We start from the raw sequence: 22,789 nt of genomic DNA on the forward strand, positions 1-22,789 counted from the left end.
TCATGACAGCTACTTGGGCTTCTCTGTAATGATAAGGACTAATGTTGAGTGAGCTCTTATTTGTCAGGCAGTACCAAGCTTCTTTTTTTTTACTCATAACACAACCATGATGCCAGGAGGCATGGGCTACTATTACTAACTACTACTTACTGATAAGGAAACTGAGACTCAGAAAGATTGTTACTCACAGTCATTCAGTCAGGTGGAGAGCTAAAACTTGAAGCTAGAAGTTCTGAGTTCGGACAGAGCCCCACTCTTAACCACTATCTGGTACCGCCTCTCCACCTGGTCTGCTAACATTTTATAACCAGCTTTCCTCTATTAGCTGAGCCCTCTCAACTCCCCCGGCACAGTGGTTCATCACAATTATCTGGGTATGACACTACAAGATTCAGAAGTTCTCATTTGTTGAAATCAGTCCCAGGACCTACTGTCTCAGGCAGTAAGGAGAATAATGGCACCTTCTCTGCTGCTGAGAGGAATGGAGCTAGGAATGGCAGTCTACCCCAGGTCTCATGAGGATGAAACTTACAGGGAGTCCTATTCTAAGAAGAACCAGAAGCATCAAAATGTCCCCATTCTTGGCTGGCTTGACAGTCCATTTTCCCACCTTGACCTCTATGCACTGTGGTTTAGTTTGAACTTCTGTGGGTATAATATATCTTTGATTTTCAAATTTCTATTTCCTGTTAATTCTATCTGTCCCAAGAGATGACAAATATGAACTTTACATTCATTAGAAGATAAAAGCAAGCTTTGAAATGCAAGAAAAATAACATTTGAGTAAACAGTCATAACATTTACATTCAAGTTCTATTGCAAGATGGCATAAGTTCAGAAACATTTAAGGACTATAAGTTTCATTAAATGGTTCCATATTTTTGTTGAAATATATAAAAATATTTTCTAAAAATATGACATAAAAGACAATGTAAAATTCACATTTTTCAGAAACATTTAAGTTCATCCTCAAATGTTTCTTTTTAATAATCTAACTGCAACTTTCAGGTCTAGAGGGAAAGAGTCATTTTAAACCTCCTTCTATGACCACTGTTTACACATTTAAATTATGGGGAAGAGTCTATTAGAACTTAGCTTTTCAACTATTTAAAATAAAAGCAAGACACAAATCAGTATGCAGTCAGATGTGATATGAGAGCCAAGACTCGGTAGAAACCAGAGTCTAGAAACTCGTTTTCTTCTTCCTTCATTCCTGTTGGTAACTGCAGAAGTCCATATCATGCTCCCTTAAGTTTCTTATTGTTATCTTCTCGTTATACACAGATCTCACAGTGCATTATACTCCACACATTTTGATGGATCTGTAGGAAAGTGCTTCTGGCAAATCGTCATTAACCTCTTCAATCCCTAAGAAAATAAAGAAAATAAAGGTTATGATACAGTGAAACTTTTCTAATTGTCCTGTACTCACTCCTGATTACCAATAGCCCCATTAAAATGTGGCAGTGTGGCTCAGTTGGTTGAGCGTCATCCCAAGCACTGAATGGTTGCTGGTTCGATCCCAAGTCAGGGCATATACCCAGATTGTGTGTTCGATCCCCAGTCAGGGTATGAGAGGCAACCAATTGATGTTTCTCTAAACATCACTGTCAGCCTCTTTCTCTCTTCCCATACCCCTCTCTTCAAAAACAATTTTTAAAATATTTAAAAACAGAATCAAAATAATTTATAAATGAAATAAAATATGGCAGTCCCCAGCAATACCACTCACATGTATAATTAGAGAAATGTTTATTCATGTATACCCAGAGATATGTGCAAGATGGTAATAGATGAATTGTTCACAATAACAATAGCAAAAGAACCGGAAATAACCAAAATGTCCATCATAGGAGAATATATGAAAAAGTATGCTCACAAATGGAACATTTTACAGCAGTCGAAATGAATTAACTAGACCTACATGAAACAGCTCAGCCCTTCTCCACCAGGTTCCAGTAGAGAATTAAGCCCCACTGCCTAGCATAAAGCATCCACGCACATAATGAGACAGCTCCTTTCCTGTGTATCTAAAGGGTGCTACACATGCACCATCTCTGAAAAACATAATAGGCATGCCCAGCTGCTGTGGCTTAGTGGTTGAGCATCAACCCATGAACAAGAGATGGCTGGTTTAATTCCCAGTCAGGGCACATGCCTGGGTTTCAGGCTCAATCTCCAGTAGGGGACATGCAGGAGGCAGCCAATCAATGATGTTTCTATCACTCTATGCTTCTCCCTTCCTCTCTCTCTGAGATCAATAAAAACATTTTAAAAGAAAATAGGAAGTCAAATCATCATCTGTGTTCTGTGGTCCAGATGGGGAATTCTGGTTGAAAACAACTGATAGGCATAAATCTTAAAACCATGTTGAATGTAAATAGCAAGTGGCACCCTAGCCAGTTTGGCTCAATTGATAGAGCACTGGTCTGTGGACTAAAGGGTCCCGGGTTCGATTCTGGTCAAGGGCACATGCCTGGGTTGCAGGTTCAATCCCCAGTGTGGGGCATGCCAGAGGCAGTCAATCAATGGCTCTCATCATTGATGTTTCTCTCTCTCTCCCTTCTTCTCTGAAATCAATTTTAAAAAATACTTAAAAAATTAACAGCAGCAAGTGGCAAAGGCTGCATACAGTATAGTAGCATTTTAATAAAACTCAAAAACAAGAAAAAATAATATGTTGCTTAGAAATACAGATATAACATGGCAGGATTATTTTTGAAAAAGCAAGGCAAACCAGGCTGGTGTGTCTCAGTGGTTAAGTGTCAATCTATGAACCAGGAGGCCATGGTTCCATTCCTGGTCAGGACACATGCTCAGGTTGCAGGCTCGACTCCCAGTAGGGAATGTGCAGGAGGCAGCCAATCAATGATTCTTATCATTGATGTTTCTATCTCTCCTCTCTTCCTCTCCATAATCAATAAAAATGTATAAAAAAAAGCAAAAGCAAACATAAATTCAAAATAATGGCTATTCTGGGGTACAAAAGGAAAATAGAGATCCATGAACTTCAAAATGCTCTATTTCTTAAACTAGGCCTTTCTTTTTAAAATCCCCACTCAAGGACATGCTTGGCGAGAGGAAGGGGGAGAGGAGGGAAACAGAGATAAATCAGTTGGTTGCCTTCTGTACACACCCTGACCAGGGATCAAACCCACAACCTAGATATGTTCCCTGAATGGGATTGGAACCGGTGACCTTTCGGTGCACCGGACTATGCTCAACCGAGCTGAGCCACTCCAGCAGGGCAAGGCCTTTAGATATGTTTTGTTTACTTTAACTTACATGATACATGTGTTCTTTTGTATGCATGAGATACTACATCATAAGAACATTTTAATAGTGTAAAAACTGAGTACAACATTCCAAATGTAATCTGGCCAATCCTACAGAATTCAGTATTATGCTACTGCACAGCCTTTGTTCTATACCTTTGGCATCTGTGGTACCATGGCCTTCAGTTCTTTTTAGACAACTACAATACACACCACAAATTCCCATGACCTCACAAATTTCAAGTGCTTTCTATCTCTTCTGCAATTAGGTCAGTTATTCCCTAGTCTATAAAATTATAGTAATAATTACACTGATGACAAAAACTGTCATTCTTAAAAGTCATTCAGTCTCTTGAAACTCATCCTTCAGTCTGTGATCTTTTAAAACCCTTAGTTGGCATTCCGTTTTCAGTTATTCCTCTTAACTTTCTCATCCACCAGCTCTAAGTCATACAAATTAGAATAGTTCTGGGAAGACTTCTGCAACCAGCAATGAATCCTATTAACTATTTTATCTACCAGCCTGCATGTGTTCTTATTTGCAAGGAGAACCTTTGTCAAATGTCTTACTGAAATCTATGTATCTACAGCAATATTGATAGTCATTAAAAATAACATCTACCAAGGACAGCAGCACTTAATTTTAATTACATCCAGTGCCATTTTTGGCACAAATTATTTTAAGGTTTCTCAGTTTGGGTTCACAAAAATTAAAATCACCCAACTTCAGGCCTATATTAGATATTGAATAACCTGATAATTAGTATTACTCCCAAATTAATTTTCTGTTCTTAAGAGCTTCATGACCTCGTGGGAAAGCAGAATATCTATATATATCTATATATATAAAAGCCTAAGTGACCATTAAGACCGGTCAACTAGTCGCTATGATGCGCACTGACCACCAGAGGGCAGACACTCAATGCAGGAGCTGCCCTCTGGTGGTCAGTGTGCTCCCATAGCCTACCTCCCACGGCTGTCCAACCTCCCATGGGCCCTACCCCCCCCCCAGCAGGCCAGCCTCAGTCGGCCCTGATCAGGGCGGCTGGCCAACCTCCTGCAGTCCCTACCCCTCAGCCGACCAACCTCGCAGACTAGTCCCTCCTCGCAGACTGGGTGAGACGGCCCCAACAGGAGATGGCCCCAACAGGCTCCAATGGATGGCCAGGCCAAGGGACCCCACCCATACACAAATTCATGCACCAGGCCTCTAATATATATATATACAGACACACACACATACATACATACAGTGGAGCCTTGACTTATGAGTTTAATTCGTTCTGTGATAGAGCTCGTAACTCAAATTACTCGTATGTCAAATCTTAAAGTGAACGAGTGAGACACGTGATGCTGGGCTGATGTTGTGGCATTCACTGTGACGTTCGCTGCACCAACTAGCAGTGGGGTATCTGAAGTTGGCTCATAACCCAAATTTTAGCTCGCAACTCAAAGCAAAAAATCGGCCGAGAGACAGCTCATATCTCGAAAAACTCGTTAGTCGGGACACTCGTAAGTCAAGGCCCCACTGTATATGTGCCTAAGCGATTGTCCAACCAGTAGCTATGATGCGCAATAACCACTGGGGGGCAGACGCTCAATGGAGGAGCTGCCCAGCTGTGGTGACTTGGCAGCTGTGGTGACTTGGCAGCTGTGGATCTCAGGTGACACACCCGTAACCAGAAAGGAGGGAACCCAAATCCAGAGTGTGTCACCCGAGAACCGCCCTCTCGCGATCTGGGACCCCTTGGGGGATATTGGAGAGCTGGTTTTGGCCCGATCCCCGCAGGCAAGGCCGGGGGACCCCAGCAGTGCATGAATCTGTGCACCAGGCCTCTAGTGTGGCTATAACTTCACAACCGAGCACCAGAAGAGCATATCTGGAATCTAAGGAGGAAGGATTAAAAAAAACACCCTGAAATCATTTTTTTAAATGCTAATCTATATATATAAAAGCCTAAGCAACTGAACAAAGAAAATAAAACTATAAACACTTTAAAGTTATTTGTGTAGAGAAGTATTGTTGTTATATGTTACTTAAAAATTGTTCATTAAAGCCAAATTTGTACTATTCATACTCTTTATCGTAGATGTTAAATTTACCTTAAAAATAACAAGATTGCAAAATAGTATAAATTAACTGCTCATCACTAAACTTCTAAAGCAAACTACAATAGTCTTATTTCAATGCTAAGGTAACTAAAAGCATAACCCTTTGCCCTGTCTTGCATCATATATGAAACTTAAAAAGTTTTTATTTTATTTAGTGAAGATGTCTTAATCACAAGTATTTATAAGAAATGAACTTAAATCCCATCATGCTATATCCTATTTGCTATAATTCCTTTGCTCTCAAAATACTTGGAACTGGAGAATGTTAACCTCCAGAGAAATGTCCTGTCTATCCAAACTGCTTACCTGAATATATTTCCGCTGTGTTTCATCATTTAAAACATGTGCAACATGCTTGGAGAAAATCTTCTCCCTACCCGTTCTGGCATGGATACCAACCATAGTGACACCAATGGGCCAAGGGGCATTTCCAATGGCCATCTGAAGATAAGCATCATTAGCCTAGAAAGAAAGATTAAGGAGAGATCAGAAAAACAGAAATAATGTATTGGTCCAAATTTTTATTTCAAGTATTTCACAACTCTTCATGCTGTAATTTTCATCCATTTCTTAAGCATGTTGAAAATATTACCATCCTCCTTATTCAAACAAAAGAAACTAAAATATGTAATGACTGACTGTCCTGCCCAGGCCACAGATGTCCATGGAAAAACAGAAACCAAAGCTAACCTTGTGTGTAAAAGGACAAACATTCCTCTGCAGCCACTGTGCACTGACAGTTGATGCATTTCAGATCTGGGATTATCAGGTAGGTATTTGATGTACTGACAGAAACCCTAGTGTGGATCTCCTTTCAACCTAGTCTTCTCAACAGGCGGTCGCACAGAAGACAGAGGCTAACTAGTTTTCCATAATCCAACCTAAAACTATATCCACTCCCTGAACAGCAGTCAGTCCTCTGAGAGCAGTGGGAGCTCTGCACGCTGGGACTGTTATATAAGGCCCACGGCAGATGTGTAAACAGAGATTAAGTACTGGCCCATGAGTCAAACAGCTAAAGGATGAGATTGGCTCTCCAAACCTCCCACCTGGCAAGAACCTTAAAATAAAAGCTACAAAATGTAAAGACAGAAACCAATGAAGACAAATGGCTCCTTTTCTAAACCAAACCTGGCGACTTGTGAAGAGGGAAAAAAGAAGTAGTAAAACAAAACAGAAAGCAGGTAAATTCTAAAAGACTCTGAGGGTCTCAGAGAAGCCTACATAGCCAGGCCTCAAAGAGATTTTAATTTAAAAACATCAAACACATATGTGTTTGATATGCGGTGTTGATTTTTTTAAAAATCCGGTACTACAAATACTATGCTAACTGAAATACCTAATTCAAAGGTATACAAATAAATACAAATAGGTTAACTGAAAGATCATTTCTACCCTAAAGATAAATTTGAATTTGCTCTACTCATTTTTTTTTCTTTTTTCGCCCGGTCTCAGTCCGAACACACTCCATCACTGGTTTCCAGAACTCAGATTGCACAGTGGTCTTGTCATCATTGACCAGGGCTAACAGTTACAGCGGAAGAGGTCTCCCTAAGTGTCCCTCATCTCTAGCCTAAGGGGTTGCTCATTTCTCCGTCCCGCTCCCCGGTTCGCCTGACCTGTTATAATCCTCTTAGGCTCTGGGCAAGCGTCGCTGCCAATTATATAAGGGGCCCAGTCATATAAGGAAACTACTGTGGGTTCATCTGGGGGCTGCATTGGGACCTGGGGACACCCTGCCCTACAACCCTTGCTGCAGCGCCCCCATACCAACCTCCCGCTCCCACGCTGCGACCCCTGCCACCCACCACTGGCTTAGCTTCTCAATTTTTTTAAAGCTTAATTTTAAAAGGGCAGCCCTGGCCAGCTTGGCTCAGTGGATAGAGCATCAGTCTGCGGATTGAAGGGTCCCAGGTTCAATTCCAGCCAAGAGCACATGCCTGGGTTGCAGGCTTGATCCCCAGTGGGGGGCGTGCAGGAGGCAGCCAATCAATGATTCTCTCTCATCATTGATGTTTCTATCTCTCTCTCCTTCTCTCTTCCTCTCTGAAATCAATAAAGAAATATATTTAAAAAAAAAAAAAAAAAGGAGGGGCCACATGCTAACCTGACCCACTCCGAGGAGGCCTGGCCTTGCAAACTCAGACACCTAAAGTGACCACCCAGGATGTTCTGAAATTTAAAAAAAAAAAAAAAAAACCTTGAAAAAAAGAGGGGGGGGGCATATACACATTTTTATCACTGATTTCTATGTATGTTAATTTTAATACTGGATGTTAACTGAAAATTTCCAATATTTAGTTTCCCTAAATTTCCAAAGAAAACTCCCCAAATAGGTTATTTCTCAGTTCTTTCTGGAGTTTACACAAAATAAACTTTTACCTTATTCTCATATATGAGAATGAGAAATGTAACAAGAGGAAAGGCAAGTGATCTAAATTCTTTCTGCAGTGATAGTGACCTAACCGTCCATTCCAATGCAGTCCTTAGTAAGTAGCATGCAACTAAGAGAAACTATCTAAGAATAAAGTTTATAGCCATAAAACAAAAACATTTTCTTTGATGAAACTAACTGGCTCTCCTATAGAGGGAATAAGAACAATACCTTAGGTTCATCAGCATGAGGCTCTGATCAAGGAGACCACCCAATCACCCAGGGAGGCCAGCGGTCCCTTCTCATGAATACAGATACTCAGAGGACAGACGTAAGTAATGTCATTCCCACTTTTCTGTCAGGGCCTGTCTCCTGTTCTGGAACTGTCACTCCAACTGCACTGAAACTCTTACCTGCTACTCTCTTGGGAGGCACAGTCGCCCAGAGCTCCCTCCTCAGCCTCCGCTGATGGCCCACCAAGCATGTCCTTTACTGGTGCACTCGGCCCTTCTCTTCTGGGTCCCCTCCACCAACTGAGAGTCTCCACTCTCTCCTTTCTAAACTCTGCCCCAGCAGCACTGGGACACCAGAGCTCTCTCCCCATGCCACCTCCTCCCAGAGGCCATCCAGGAGGAAAGACACTGAAACCAGGGAAAAGTCTTCCCCTACAAGGGGTCTGCTACTGCTGTAGAAACGGGAGAGATGAACGCTAGGAGCCTGACTTGGAACATTTCTCATAGGAACACATATAGAGGGTGGTAAAATTCCACTGTATCAATTAGTACAACACTTCAGCTATTTTACGAATTAAGTAGATATTTATAGATACACTAGAGGCCCGGTGCACAAAAATTTGTGCACTGGTGGGGGGGGGGGGCGGTCCCCCAGCCCGGCCTGTGCCCTCTCACGGTCTGGGAGCCCTCGGGAGATAACAACCTGCTGGCTTAGGCCTGCTCCTGGGTGGCAGAGGGCAGGCCCAATCCCTGGGTGCAGCCCCTGGTCGGGCTCACAGCAGGGCCGATTGGGGAGTTGGGGCGCCGCCCCCTGTCATGCACAGAGCAGGACGGATTGGGAGGTTGCGATGCCACCCACAGTCACGCTCAGGGTAGGGCCGATTGGGGGGTTGGGGCACTGCCCCCTGTCACACTCAAGGCAGGGTCGATGGGGAGGTTGCGGCGCCACGCCCTGTCACGCACAGAGCAGGGCCAATCAGGGGGTTGGGGTGCTGCCCCCTGTCACGCACAGAGCAGGGCCCATCAGGGGGTTGGGGAGCTCCCCCCTGTCACACACAGAGCAGGGCCAATCAGGGGGTTGGGGAGCACCCCCCAATCAGGCACAGAGCGGGGCTGATCAGGGAGTTGGGGCGCCTTCCCCTGTCAGGAACAGAGCAGGGCCGATAGGGAGGTTGTGGCCCCGCCCCCTGTCACACACAGAGCCGCAGGGCGATCAGGGGGTTTGGGCGCTGCCCCCTGTCACGCTGATCCCGGTGCTGGGAGGCCTCTCGGCTCTGCTGATCCCAGTGCTAGGAGGCATATTACCCTTTTACTATATAGGGATAGAGGCCTGGTGCATGGGTGGGGGCTGGCTGGTTTGCCCTGAAGGGTGTCCTGGATCAGGGTGGGGGTCCCCACTGGGGTGCCTGGCCAGCCTGGATGAAGGGATGATGGCTGTTTGCAGCTGGTCACACACCCTTCAGGGTGGGGGTCCCCACTGGGGTGCCTGGCCAGTCTGGGTGAGGGGCTAAAGGCTGTTTTCAGACTGGCGAGTGACTGAAGCTCCCAACCGCTCCTTTTTTTCTTTTTCTTTTTTATTCTGGGCCAGCTTTAGCTCTGGCTCCAGCTCTGAGGCCTCTGCTGCTGAAAGCAGGTATCTGGTTTGTTTGGGTTCTATAATCTCAAAACACTGTATCAACTCCAGCTCTGAGATCCCAGCTGCTGAAAGAGGGTTTCTGGGGTTTTGTTTAGCGTCTATATTTGTTACAATGTTTCAAACTGCAAGCTCAGAGGCCGGCAAGGCAGGCGGGGAACGTTGCAATCCTCTGTCACTGAAGCAAGCAAGCCTCATGTTAGCTTCCAGCTGCCTGGCTGCCGGCTGCCATCTTGGCTGGCAGTTAATTTGCATATCGCCCTGATTAGCCAATGGGAAGGGTAGCGGTCGTACGCTAATTACCATGTATCTATTTTATTAGATAGGATAGCATTGTTTCTATGGGAAAATTTGTTCCAATTTATAACCAACAATCTACAAATTTCTAAATTCTGTTCCACTCATGAAATGTTCACGATCTTAAGAATTTTTACACCTATCTTTAAAATGACTAAAAAATACAGTGTGGTCTGAAAGTTTAACATTGAATGCCCCACAGTAAAGCTGACAATATATAAGAAAATAAAAAGTTTTAGTTTTTGGTAGGTTTTGTTGTTAATCCTCACCTGAGGATATTTTTCCATTGATTTTCTTTTAGAGAGACTCAAAGGGAGGGATGGAGAGAGAGAAACATCGATGTGAGAGAGACACATCTATTAGTTGCCTCCTGCACGTGCCAGGACCAGGGCTGGGGAACAAACCCGTAGTGGAGATATGTGCCCTTGACTGGGAATTGAACCCAAGACTCTTCGCTGTGCAGGCCAATACCCTACCACTGAGCCATACTGACCAGGGCAAAAGATTTTTGTTTTTTAACTACTAATTCATTTTACATTTCTTCTCAGTTTCCTATGTAAAACTCTCCCACATTAAATGAAATATAATGTACACAACCTAAATAGACAAATAACCATACTTCCAAAGCACAGCATGATAATATACCTTCACATATTCTCTCTGTAACATGAATTTAATAATATCTGTTATGGATTCTTTAATATCAGCAGGAAGATTCTGGAAAATAAAAAAAAACACAATTAAATTTGGAAGCGACTCTGTAGTTACAGACTGCACTTATTCTAATTTTATATATTCTATTTTTAAAAATCAGTTAATAATAGCATTTTGGTTTTTTTTTGAGAAAGCTTACCCTTTTCCGTAGCTTTCTGAAAAGGGGTCTGAGATAGGACTCGGTCTGTTTCTGAGTAGCACTGTTCAGTTTACCCTGCACACTGCGCTTCACATAATCTTCTCTGGCATTCAATTCTTTAGCCCAAACACCAAGAAGAAACTATTGAAAGAATGGGTAAAATTAGACTACAATGCCATCCAGTTGTTGAACAAGTTTAAAGTTCCCCAACACACAAAACAGTTAACTGTCATCCTTAAAACTAATTTCTCAACTGATTACAATACCATCCACTAATATTTAATGAATGAACTATACCTGCTTATTCTGTCATATGTTTTGAAGAAGCGCTTCTGGCAATTCACAAACTTTCTTATTCTCTATATATTCCTGGCTCAAAGATAATCCATTTTCCCCTAAAAATATTACCTGAGTAACTATCTGATAGAAATAAGCTTTTACTTGCATTTTTATTATATAAAATTTACCTAGATCATCAGCCATATTAATATATGTGCTGTGATATTTAATGAATCACCCAAGTATGTTGTTGTAGTATTTGGACTTTCTACTTTTACAGTAGAAACAATAATTCAATTTAAAATTCCCACTAACATGCCTAACTTAAAAGAGCAGGAAAGAAAAAAAAAGGAACAGAAATAAAAGAAACTATGATCCATACCCTCCCCTGTCCCACCCCGTAAAACTACCGCAATGCCCCTTGGGTTTATCTATATACAGAGCACCCTTCTAGAGGCAGTTAAACAGTGAAGGCTGAGGAGAACATACTCCCCTAGTGCGAATCCCTGTGTAATCCTATGTAAGGACAGGCAGTCACTCTCAGAGAAAATTCTAGTTCATATTACCCAGTTCCCATGCCCTATCTAGTTCCCTATCATTTCCTCAATTGATGCAGAATCTTGATGACTAATGTTGTATTTAAATTGTAAATGCAAGTAAAAGCATATCTTGCATTTAAATCTCATGGCCTGAACTCAAATAATTTATGACTAAATGCTGAACTAAACCTGGGATTTGCACACACTCTACCTAAAATACTAAAGACAGAAATGCTGAGAAGATGGAATGAGCATACCATAGGAAGAATAAACAGCTATCTGTAGAAATGAGAAAATGAAATCCCTAAAAGGTTACTGATGTGTTTGCCAATGTCTTCTTACCTCCTTCCTTTTGTTACTGTCATCACCTCTCATAAAAGGTTCTAGAACTCTACCCTCACTATGCTCCTTCCTAGAATGCTTTAAAAAATGTGGACCTCCCCAAACATCTTGTTCATTCCACTGCTATAATTTCTTTCTTTGTGTTTACGTTAGTCAGTTTTTTTAAAGTGCCAAGAGGAACAGAAATATACTGTCTTTGGTTAACCTCTATATCCAAGCACACTGCAATATCATAAACCATGTACATGCCAGAAATGTTTGAGATTTTCTTTCCCAGTCTTTAACTCTTAACAATACAAAAACATAAAAAATAGTTCTTAACTAACCAAAATGTCCTCCTTTCTTAGCCTAAAAGTACATACCTTAAGGAATTTGGTAATGATGTCCATGTCTTTATGATCATCACCTTTTCCTAAAGATTCTCCCAATGCCTAAAGAAAAATAATGCTCCTGCTCATTAGTAAAGAGCAACAAATGAATATATGTTATCAACACCAGTCTAAACATGGCTCTTTATTACACAGACTGTCCAATTTCTATTTAAAAACCTAATGGAATTTCTAAATAAAATTTTTAAAAACAGTAATTTGCCATTTAAATTTTGAAAGCATGCTCTCTTTTATGAATCAAAAGACAGAAGAAGGGGTAAGGGGAGTGATTGCTAATGCATATGAGAATTCTTTTCAGGGCAACAAAATTGTTCTAAAATTAGATTGTGATAATTGTACCATTCCATGAATAGATAGGTGCTATGGTGGTGGTTGGGAGAGTGCAATTAAAGGGACATCCTCCTGTGACATCAACATGGGCAAGAGCAAGGAATGAAAGGGAAAAAAACTAACACTTCACACTATATTAAGAGCTTTAAACTAAGCCATATTGTTTGCTTGAGGTACATATTTAAGTAATATAATACTGCTCTTTAACTGAGGTTACATATAACACTCCACATTCAACACACTGACAAAAATTAGAAAACAAAAGATTGCCCAGTGTTGACAGGGATTAGGGATGTACGAGACACCCTACTAGTAGGGTACAGACTAATACAGCCATCTGGAGAGCAACTTAGCAGTCTTAGACAAGTTAATTATACATAAACCCAGCGATCCCACTTCTGAGTCCATAGGGGTGATGCACAAGATTATTCTTCACAAAGCTGTTTGTGGTTACAGAGAGCAGGGAGCAATCTAGTTGCTCATATTATGGAGGAACACAAGGAAAAGGCAGTGAATGCCACAAGATTTAAAGTATTAGCAGTTAAAGGCAAATGTTTAGACATACATAAGGCATCAAGGATGGATTTTAAAAACAGTTCAAAGTATGAAAAGGAAAAAGCAGAAAGAATTTCACAGTACAATACCATTTATGGAAATAAAAAACACATGCTCACAAAACCCTACTAATTATGGAAGACCAACAACAAATAAAATAATGCACATCAAACATACTCGAATGACTACTTTTAAAGGCAGAGAGTAGGGGAATGTGAGTGGAGAATGAGAAAAAAAGAGACTGAAAAAAAGAGACATGAAATGAAAGGAGGGCCTTTGTAATGACCAAAACCGATAGTATGCTCTGAACAGAGTAATCTGATGAACTCAACCATTTGTTGCAGGGAATGAAAGGTGTAATGGGAGACGAGGTAAGGTGGATGTAGATATTACCTCTAACTCTTCAATTGTGGTGTTTTCTTCATGAACTTTCAAGTCATTCTGTGTGTCTTCCTCTCCAGGCTCTTGACCACCCACAAGTTCATTGAGGTATTGCTGATCAATCTTATCCAAAGCTGCTTTCAGATCATTCCTCAATCCCTGACAAAGGTGAAAAATTATACCTAGTTTGAAATTTCACTATCTTTCGCTTGCTTTTTCACTAATCTTACCTAATAATAGACTAACATGTAAATTGACCGTATCTTCACTACGCTAACCAACCAATCAGGAGAGTATGCAATTAACCCAACAAAGATGGCAGGTAATTTGCATACATAGGCTCCAAGCGGCGGAGCGAAGACTGAAGGTGAGCCAGAGAAGCGAAGCCGGAAGACGGAAGGTGGCTCCGGCCGGAGCGAAGGCCTGGGTCCCAGGTGCCGGAGGAAAACCGGTGCCGGCAGCCAGGAGAAGGGAAGGCCTATTGCACAAATCTCTTCGTGCAACAGGCCTCTAGTAATAAGTATAATTCATCTCAGACTACCAGTCAAGAGGGCAGAGTAGATAAACACTGTACTTACCTCCTCCCGTGACCATATCAAAATTACAATTTAAATGGTACAACAACCATCATTGAGAACCACCTGAAGGCTACTATGAACTCCAAAAACCTTCAGAAATGTCAACAGTATAAAACTAGTGTCTCCTCTATATCCTAGGCTAGCAACTACATTTCTAACACCAGCAAATTCCACATTCTATTAACACCCAGTTTGTGGCTATTAATAAAAATGAAAGCCTTAAACCCTGGCTGTTGTCACTCAATTGTTAGAGTGTTGCCCCTAGCACCAAAGGGTCGTGGGTGCAATTCCTGGTCAAGGGCACATATCTGGGTTGCAGGTTCAATCCCCAACCCTAGTCAGGGTATGTGCAGGAGGCAACCAACTAATGTATCTCTCACATCAATGTTTCTCTCCCCCTCCCTCCTTCCCTTCCACTCTCTAAAAATCAATGGGAAAAATATCCAGGGGTGAGGATTAACAAAACAAAAAATGAAAGAAAGGAAGGAAGGAAGGGAGGGAGGTAGGGAGGGAGGGAGGGAGGGAGGGAGGGAGGGAGGGAGGAGGGGAGGGGAGGGGAGGGAAAGAAAGGGAAGAAAGAAGGAATAAGGAAGAAGGAAGAAAAAGAGGAAGGAAGGAAGGAAGGGAGGGAGGGAGGGAGGGAGGGAGGGAGGGAGGGAGGGAGGGAAAGAAAAGAAAAGAAAAGAAAAGAAAGAAAGAAGGAGGGAGGGAGGAAATGCTTTAAGCTGAACCTTTAACTTACACAATATATAAAAATTAACTCAAAAGGGATCAAAAACCTAAATCCAAGAGCTAAAGCTATAAAACACTTAGAAAAACATAGGGGGAAAGCTTCATGACATTGGATTTGGAAATGATTTCTTATATATAAGAGCACAAGCACAGGCAACAACTACAACAAAAATAGAAAAGTTAAAAAGTTTTATGCATCAAAGTCACTATTAATAGAATGAAAAGATAACCCAAGGAAAGGGAGAAAATATTTGCAAATCATATGATAAGGATTGATATCCAGAACACATAGAAACTCCTACAACTTAAAAACAGAAAACAACCAACAAGATTAAAAATGGGCAAAGGACTTGAACAAGACATGCAAATGGCCCATAGCAAATGAAAAGATGCTCAACATCACCAGTAAGTAGAGACCACAATAAAATATCACTTCACACCCATTAAGATGGCTATGATAAACAAACAAACAAACCAGAAAATAACAAGTGGTGGCTAGGTGTGGGAACCATGCCAGGTCCCCAGATAGTCAAGGCCGATGAGAGCACAGAGGCCTTGTAATCAATACACCAGAATAGACGGAGAACCAAGATGGCGGCATAGGTTAACGCCGGAGTTTGCTGCTTTGAACAACTACTTCAAAAGTGAAACCAAAAAACGGAAGGGACATCACCCAGAACCACAGGAACGCTGGCTGAGTGGAAGTCCTACAACTAGGAGGAAAGAGAAACGCATACGGACACTCAGAGGAGGCGCAGTGCTGAAGTCAAATTCTGAGGTGCGGAGTGCGAGGAGCGGGCTGGCGGCGGAGGGCGCGGTTGTTGTTTTCAATCGGGAGGGAGTCGCAGACTCTGAGCTCCAGATACAGGCGAGTCTTTAGGGACCCAGACTCAAACGGGAGAAGCGGGACTGTCTGGCTTCTGTCAGAGCGAGTGCAGCTTTCTCTCCCAGCTTTGCAGCGGGTGCTGGGACTCAGAGAGGCAGAGCCCCTGGGGACAGGACTGAGAGCCGCCATAACTGCTCTCTCTGGCCCACCCTGTTGATCCTGTGCGACCCGCCCCGCCCAAGCCCTGCACAGAGGCATTTGCCAGATAGCCTCAGGCAAAGGCTAGATTAGCACCTCCCTAGAGGACAGAAGTTCTCTCACTGCTGACACAGCTGATTCTCATAGCCACTTGGCCTGGAGGTCAAACCCTCCCTGGAATTAGCTACAACAATCAAGATTTATCTATAAGACTGCAAACAAAGACCACTAGGGGGTGCACCAAGGAAGCATAACAAAATGCGGAAACACCAGAATAGACAAATGCCGCTCTGAGCATGAGCCTAAATGGGATGTTCAAGGACTCTGAGCCTGGGAATCCTAATCAGACCAAGATACCATGAGCCGGTGCAAGGCCATAGCACTCTGACAGTACACTGTGCCCTTCAGTAGCCAATATGATTGATCCAACTATTGGCACAAAGCCTTCTTTGTCTAAATAGTATAAAAGTAAGTTACTGACCAGCTAGTAAGCTGGAGTATGGAGAGAGAACAGCTAGGATGGAGTGTGTGAAGAAGTCTGCTAGAGAAAGCAGCTGGGCAGTAGACAGGAGACGCTGCTGAGCCAGAGAGCTCAGGTACCACTATGATGTGAGGCAGTAAGTCTAGGAGGCAGCATGCAGCTGCTCAGATAATAGCTGTGGGTACAGAGACTGATGCTGCTTTATGGGATTTCTACCAGCTGGTGTCTGGCTGGCTGCCTGTATGGACTTTCCTGTGAGGACTATTCTTGTCTGATGGCTGTGTGGCCACTGGCTTCTGCAACCAAGACTCATTTTTATATACCCACAACCTCTCATGGCTTCTCCATCTAAGACCTGGCATTCAAGGAGGTCCATCCCTAGGCAGCGGGGCTCAGACCCAGCACCTTTATCTAGTGAGCAGAGGATAAAGGGGGAACTTGGACTAAGTTCCCAACAGTTAGTACCGTGGGCAGGGTTCGAGGAAGAACCAGCCCTGGTATAGTCAAATGGGAGAATTTAGAAGAATATTTGGACTCAAAGCCACTCAGAGCACCAGAGCTCGTGCCGGGCTCTGACACTGCTCTGACACTAGCATATAAATAAGTGGGACACTTCGCACTGCTGGAAATGTAAAATGGTGGAGCTGCTGTGGGAAACCGTTGGCAATACCTCAGAAAGTTCAACATACCCACACCAAGACACATTATAATTAAAATGTCAAAAAATAAACACAAGTAGAGATCTTAAAAGGAGCAAGAGGGGAAAAAATTGTTATATACAATGAAACATGCATAAGACAATCAGCAGATTTTTCAGCAGGAACTTTGCAGGCCAGAAGGCAATGGCACAATATGTTCAAAGTACTGAAAGAAACAAAGTTCCAACCAAGAATACTCTGCCTGGCAAAATTATAATTCAGAATTGAAGAAAAGATAAAGAGTTTTCCAATAAAGCAAAAATTAAAGTTCATCTCCACTGAACTGGCCTTACAAGAAATTGTTAAAGGGATTTTTTAAACTGAAAAGAAAGCTAATTAATAAGAAAACAATATGAATGTATAAATCTCATTGGTAAAGGTACATACAGAGTAGGTAGTGAATTAATCATGTACAAAGCTAGTATGAAGGTTAAGACAAAAGCAATAAAAATAATTATAATTACAGTAATTAGTTTAGGGATACACAAGATAAAAAGATGTAAAGTGTGACATCAAAAACATAAAACATGGGCTGGGTGAAGTAAAAATGTAGAACTTTAGAACTTGTTCAAACTTAAGTTTTTACCAATGTAAAAGAGACTGTTCCAGCCCTAGCCGGTTTGGCTCAGTGGACAGTGTCAGCCCGTGGACTGAAGAGTCCTGGGTTCCTTTCCTGTCAAGGGCACATACCTTGGTTGCAAGCTTGATCTCTGGCCCTGGTCAAGCATGTGTGGGAGGCAACCAATCAATTAGTCTTTCTCACATCAATGTTTCTCTCCTTCTGTCTCTCTCCCTCTATACAATGGAATATGTCTCAGCCTTTTTTTAGGGGGGGAAAAAAAAAAAAGAAATTCTGCCCTGGCCAATTGTTCAGTGGTTAGAGCACTGGCCCACAGACTGAAGGGTTGTGGGTTTGATTCCTGGTCAAGGTACCTGGATTGTGGGTCTGCTCCCCAGCCCCAATCGGGGCATGTGCAGGAGGCAATCAATCAATGTGTCTCTCCTGAACATCCATGTTTTTTTTTCTCTCGGTCTCCACCTTCCTCCCTTCTACTCTCTTTCAATGGGAAAAAATATCCTCGGGTGAGGATTTTAAAAAAAGGAAATTCTGACACATGCTACAAGATGGATGAACCTTAAAGGTTTTATGTTAAGTTAGAAGACTGATCCAGTGGAGCCTTCAGATGATCTTAACCACTCACCTAACTGCAATCACGTGCAAGATCCTGAGCCAAACACTGCCAGCTTACCCAATCAAACCACAGAACTGTGAGAGATAATAAATTATCTTAAGTTACTAGGTTTCAGAATGATTTGTGATAGTCATAGATGACTGGAAAAGATTTTATAATAATAAATTGTTTTAAGCTACTAAGTTTTTGGTGGTTTGTTACACAGCCATAAATAACTACACCAGTTTCTAAATAATTGCTAGAGCAAGTAGATGATAAAGCCTCAGAATCTCTGAACAACACTATTGTAAATGACATTTATCCCAAAGCATAAAAAAATAAAACACACTCTTTTCAAAAGCCCATGGAATATTAACCAAAAGAGACCATATGCTGAGCCATAAAACAATATCAGAACTCTAAATGTAAAAGCTAAAACTGTTAAGCTAAAAAAAAAAAAAATACAGAAGACTGTTTCTTCAAGACCTTAGGACAGGCAAAGGTTTCTTAAGTAAAATACCAAAAGCAATAACCATAAAACCAAAAGCTGATAAAGTGGACTTCACCAAAATTTAAAACTCTCCCCCACAAAAGAAACGAATAAGAGAACAGGTAAACTATAGAGTAGGAGAAAATAGTCACAAAATATATATCTGTATCTCACAAAGGACTTCTATCCAGAATAAATGAAGAACTTCTACAATTCAAAAATAAAAAGACAACCTAACTAAAACATGAACAAAACATTTTAATACACACTGCACAGAGGAAAATATAGCCTACAGAAGTCCACAAGAAGATGCTCATAATCTTTAGTTATCAGGGGAATGTGAACACAACCACAATGAGATACTATTACACATATAAGAAAATGGTTAAAATTTAAAAAACAATAAAAATGCTGATGGCATTTGGAAATATTTGGCATTTCTTAAAATGTTAAGCATACATTTACTCTTACTATTCAGCAATTCCACTTCTCCATATTTATCCATGAGAAATAACATAGGTTCAAACAAGATTTGTGTAAGAACGTTCAGAGCAGTTTCATTCATTACAGCCCAATATTGAAAACATATTATGGTATATTCATAAGACTGAATACCATCAGCAATGAAAAGGAACAGACTACTGATAACCGCAATAACATGGATGAATCTAAAAAATGTAATGCTGATCAAAAGAAGCCAGGCACTATGACTTCATCTATAAGAAATAGAACAAGCAAAATTAATCTATGGTGATAGAATTTTATAAAGTGGTTGCCCATGAGTAGAAAAGAAGGATAGGGGATTGGCCCAGAAGGGGTGCTAGAGAACTTCCTTGGGTGATGAAAATGTCCACAAGGTTGGTGGTTACAAACTTGAATGTATTTGTCAAAATGCACTAAACAAACATAAGATAGGTACTTAAAAAATTCTTTTTTAAACTTATATTCACCAGCAGTCACCTGGCAACTTTTTCATTTTTTCCTCTAATAATGCAATGGGTCAGACATCAAACTCCACACTATTCTAGTTTATGTGATACAGTGATATTCTTCTAGCTTTGGTCTGATTTCTTACCTTATTAACTTCTGGTGTCAGGATCTCTATTTTTCTTAAACGCTGGAAAGCATCATAATCAGTTTCTCCAAATAGTCTGATTGGTTCTCCTCTTTCTCTCAATCTTCTGATAACCTATTGTTTTTTAAATCAAAAGATAGTAGTAATTCCTTATGTTGTTAGTAATAGCAATTCCTATTTTAGGTAACCAAACACTTATTTTGAAATGCCAGTTGGAAAAGTTAGGTTTATTTTTTCTTTAATTTGCCATGAACAAATATACTGAGTCATTGTCACACCTTAAACAGTCCTAATGGGTTAGGTTTTTTGGCTGGTTCAGTAAAGTCACAATTTGCATAATCAAATACATAAGAAAAAACATTAAGATGGTAGCAAGTGATAATATTCATATTGAGAAGGAAAATAAAGTTTGGAGTCAGCTGATAATGCAGCTGATGACCACAGCCAAGGTCAGTATTGCAATACTACTTTTAAACCAAACACTGTCTCTTAGGAGAGAAAGTGAGTATGATCAGGATGGGGCACATGCGGGGCTTTTGAAGGGCTGATAATACTACTCTATTTCTCCCTAACTAGTTTGGCTCAGTGGATAGAGCACTGGCCTGCAGACTCAAGGGTTCCAGGTTAGATTCTGGTCAAGGGCATGTACCTTGGTTGCAGGCACATCCCCAGTGGGGGGTGTGTGGGAGGCAGCTGATTGATGTTTCTCTCTCATCAATGTTTCTAACTCTCTATCCCTCTCCCTTCCTCTCTGTAAAAAATCAGTAAAATATATTTTTTAAAAAAATACTACTCTATTTCTTGACTTAGATGATAGTTATACAGGTGTTTAATAATTATCCATTGTATTAAACATATGTGTTTTATACACTATATACATGCTATAGTTCACAAAAAGGAGAAACAAAAATTATAATAAGTTTATCCAAATAAAAAAAAAATACCAAGAACTTTACCTGGGAACACACTTAGAAACCACTGGTAGGGCTCCCAACGGATTAACTGAAGCTTGATATTAAAAAGAAACTTAAGAGGTCATCTATCGCGTTCTCTAATCAATGCTGAATTAACTCCCCAAAACAACTGTCAGGTCACTGTCTGACAAATGACAGGAATCACATCTCTTCATGAAACAGCCCACCCCATTTCTGGATATGTTTGCTTCTCAAAATAAACTAAAATCTACCTCACTTAAATTTCTATTGATTTATCTTAGCTCTATTTTATGGAACCACAGAGAATATTCAATTCCTTTTCAAAATTAGAGCTGTGGTCAATAAATTCTTTTAAAAGTATTTAGGCTAATTATTCAAAATACCTTCCTCTAATTTTCACATGACAGCTTCCAGAGTTAGCCATCCTTATCTATGAAAGTTTCCTTTTGTTCAAAGTTCACTTTTGTTTTGTACCTTCTGAATAGTTTGAATTCTTTATATCACATAAATATCCTTAAAAAATATTTTTAAAGAAAATGATAATTGATCATGACCAGGGTATGGGCAAACACTACAAGTGAGAGTATAAACTGGTATAACTAGGACAGAACCCTCTGGTAGTATGTATCAAAAGTCTTAGAAATGTACATAGACTTTAATCTTTAGTACATACACTCCAAATATCACACTTCTAGAAGATTTTCCAAAGGAAATAATCATACATTATTATGCATGCAATCATGTTTATAGAAGGATATTCCTCTAAGTATGATTCATAAGAGGGAAATGCTGAAGTAATCTAAATGACCATTAATAAAGAACTGGCTTTAAAAATATGGGAAAGTATATGGTCATAAAAAATTATACATATATATTTTTTGACCTAGAAAGATGTATTAAGAGAAAGTTATAAAATAGTACATTATTTAAAATAATTTAAGTATAATTATTTAGAATATATACAGTTTGGCTAAGTGGTAGAGCACCGGACTGCAGACTGAAGGGTTCCAGGTTCGATTCCAGCCACGGGCACATGCCCGGGTGGTGGACTCGATCCCCCCCAGTCCCAAGTAGGGGGTGTGCAGGAAGCAGCTAATCAATGATTCTCTCTCATCATTGATGTTTCTGTCTTTCTCTCCCTCTCCCTTCCTCTCTGAAATCAGTAAAAATATATATTTTTAAAAAACAAACAAAAAATACAGTATTTGGTTTTTAAAGTTTAGAATGATACTTTAAAAATTTTAACATAATAGTATCAAGAAAGGCAGAGGATGCCCTGACTGGTTTGGCTCAGTGGATAGAGCGTTGGCCTGTGGACTGAAGGGTCCCAGGTTCGATTCTGGTCAAGGGCATGTAAAAAAAAATAATAAGATTTAAAAAAAAAAAAAAAAAAAGGCAGAGGTAATTTATTAGTAGAACCCCATGAAGAAAACTGGCTAGCTGCACAGTAACTGTGTTCAATAAGTCATCTTATATGGGAAATAATGACAAAAAACTATTGGGTAGAACTAAAGACTAATGTAAATGTTCTGCAGAGTTTTTTGTTGTGTTTTTTGTTTTGTTTTGTTTTTCATGAAACTATATATAAACTTACCTCTTGCCTAGAAAGGGTCATTGGTAATTTTTCCTCTGCCAGTTCAAGTTCTAATACTGGATTCGATGAAGTTAATGGTTGCTGGTCATCCTCTTTTGGCTGTATCTATATTAACAGCAAAAAAAAAAAAAAAAAAAAAGAAGTTCAGCTTTTAAAATATAGTTAGTATTTGTCATTCTATTAGATTAAATGTTCAAGACAGTTAAACATGTTTTAAATATTGAAGGTCTAAATGTTCCTCCGAGGAAAGAGCTCATAGTAAATATCCAGCTTTTAAGAGTTTACTAGTATCAAACTTGTCCATTTCAGGGACAGCACACATAGAAAGCATGCACATCGGAGACAGCATTCTTGCTACAGAAAAGTGACATTAAGTGTAATGGTTTCCAAAATCAAAGCCGTAAAAGAGCTAAAACTT

General features: G+C 40.6%; 1 protein-coding gene and 1 non-coding gene across 6 annotated transcripts in view; both read right to left on the reverse strand.

Moving 5' to 3' along the window:
* Positions 1 to 79: 79 nt before the first annotated feature.
* The window catches only part of PRPF18 (pre-mRNA processing factor 18), a 36,443-nt gene continuing 13,733 nt past the window's right edge, over positions 80 to 22,789 (reverse strand). For all 5 annotated transcript variants that reach the window (XM_059663591.1, XM_059663564.1, XM_059663575.1 and 2 more), the window contains 8 exons: positions 22,372 to 22,476; positions 19,843 to 19,956; positions 13,605 to 13,751; positions 12,300 to 12,368; positions 10,778 to 10,918; positions 10,570 to 10,641; positions 5,694 to 5,849; positions 80 to 1,368 (listed from right to left, as the gene is read on the reverse strand). In XM_059663591.1, the coding sequence (XP_059519574.1) occupies positions 1,288 to 1,368; positions 5,694 to 5,849; positions 10,570 to 10,641; positions 10,778 to 10,918; positions 12,300 to 12,368; positions 13,605 to 13,751; positions 19,843 to 19,956; positions 22,372 to 22,476 (885 nt within the window). In that variant the 3' untranslated portion in view covers positions 80 to 1,287. The remainder of the gene's footprint in view (positions 1,369 to 5,693; positions 5,850 to 10,569; positions 10,642 to 10,777; positions 10,919 to 12,299; positions 12,369 to 13,604; positions 13,752 to 19,842; positions 19,957 to 22,371; positions 22,477 to 22,789) is intronic.
* LOC132224654 (small Cajal body-specific RNA 18) lies at positions 6,834 to 6,908 on the reverse strand. The gene has a single exon (XR_009450708.1). It is a non-coding gene; the product is annotated as a small Cajal body-specific RNA 18 (non-coding RNA).

The sequence above is a fragment of the Myotis daubentonii genome, chromosome 1, assembly GCF_963259705.1.
Source record: "Myotis daubentonii chromosome 1, mMyoDau2.1, whole genome shotgun sequence".
Taxonomy (NCBI): domain Eukaryota; kingdom Metazoa; phylum Chordata; class Mammalia; order Chiroptera; family Vespertilionidae; genus Myotis; species Myotis daubentonii.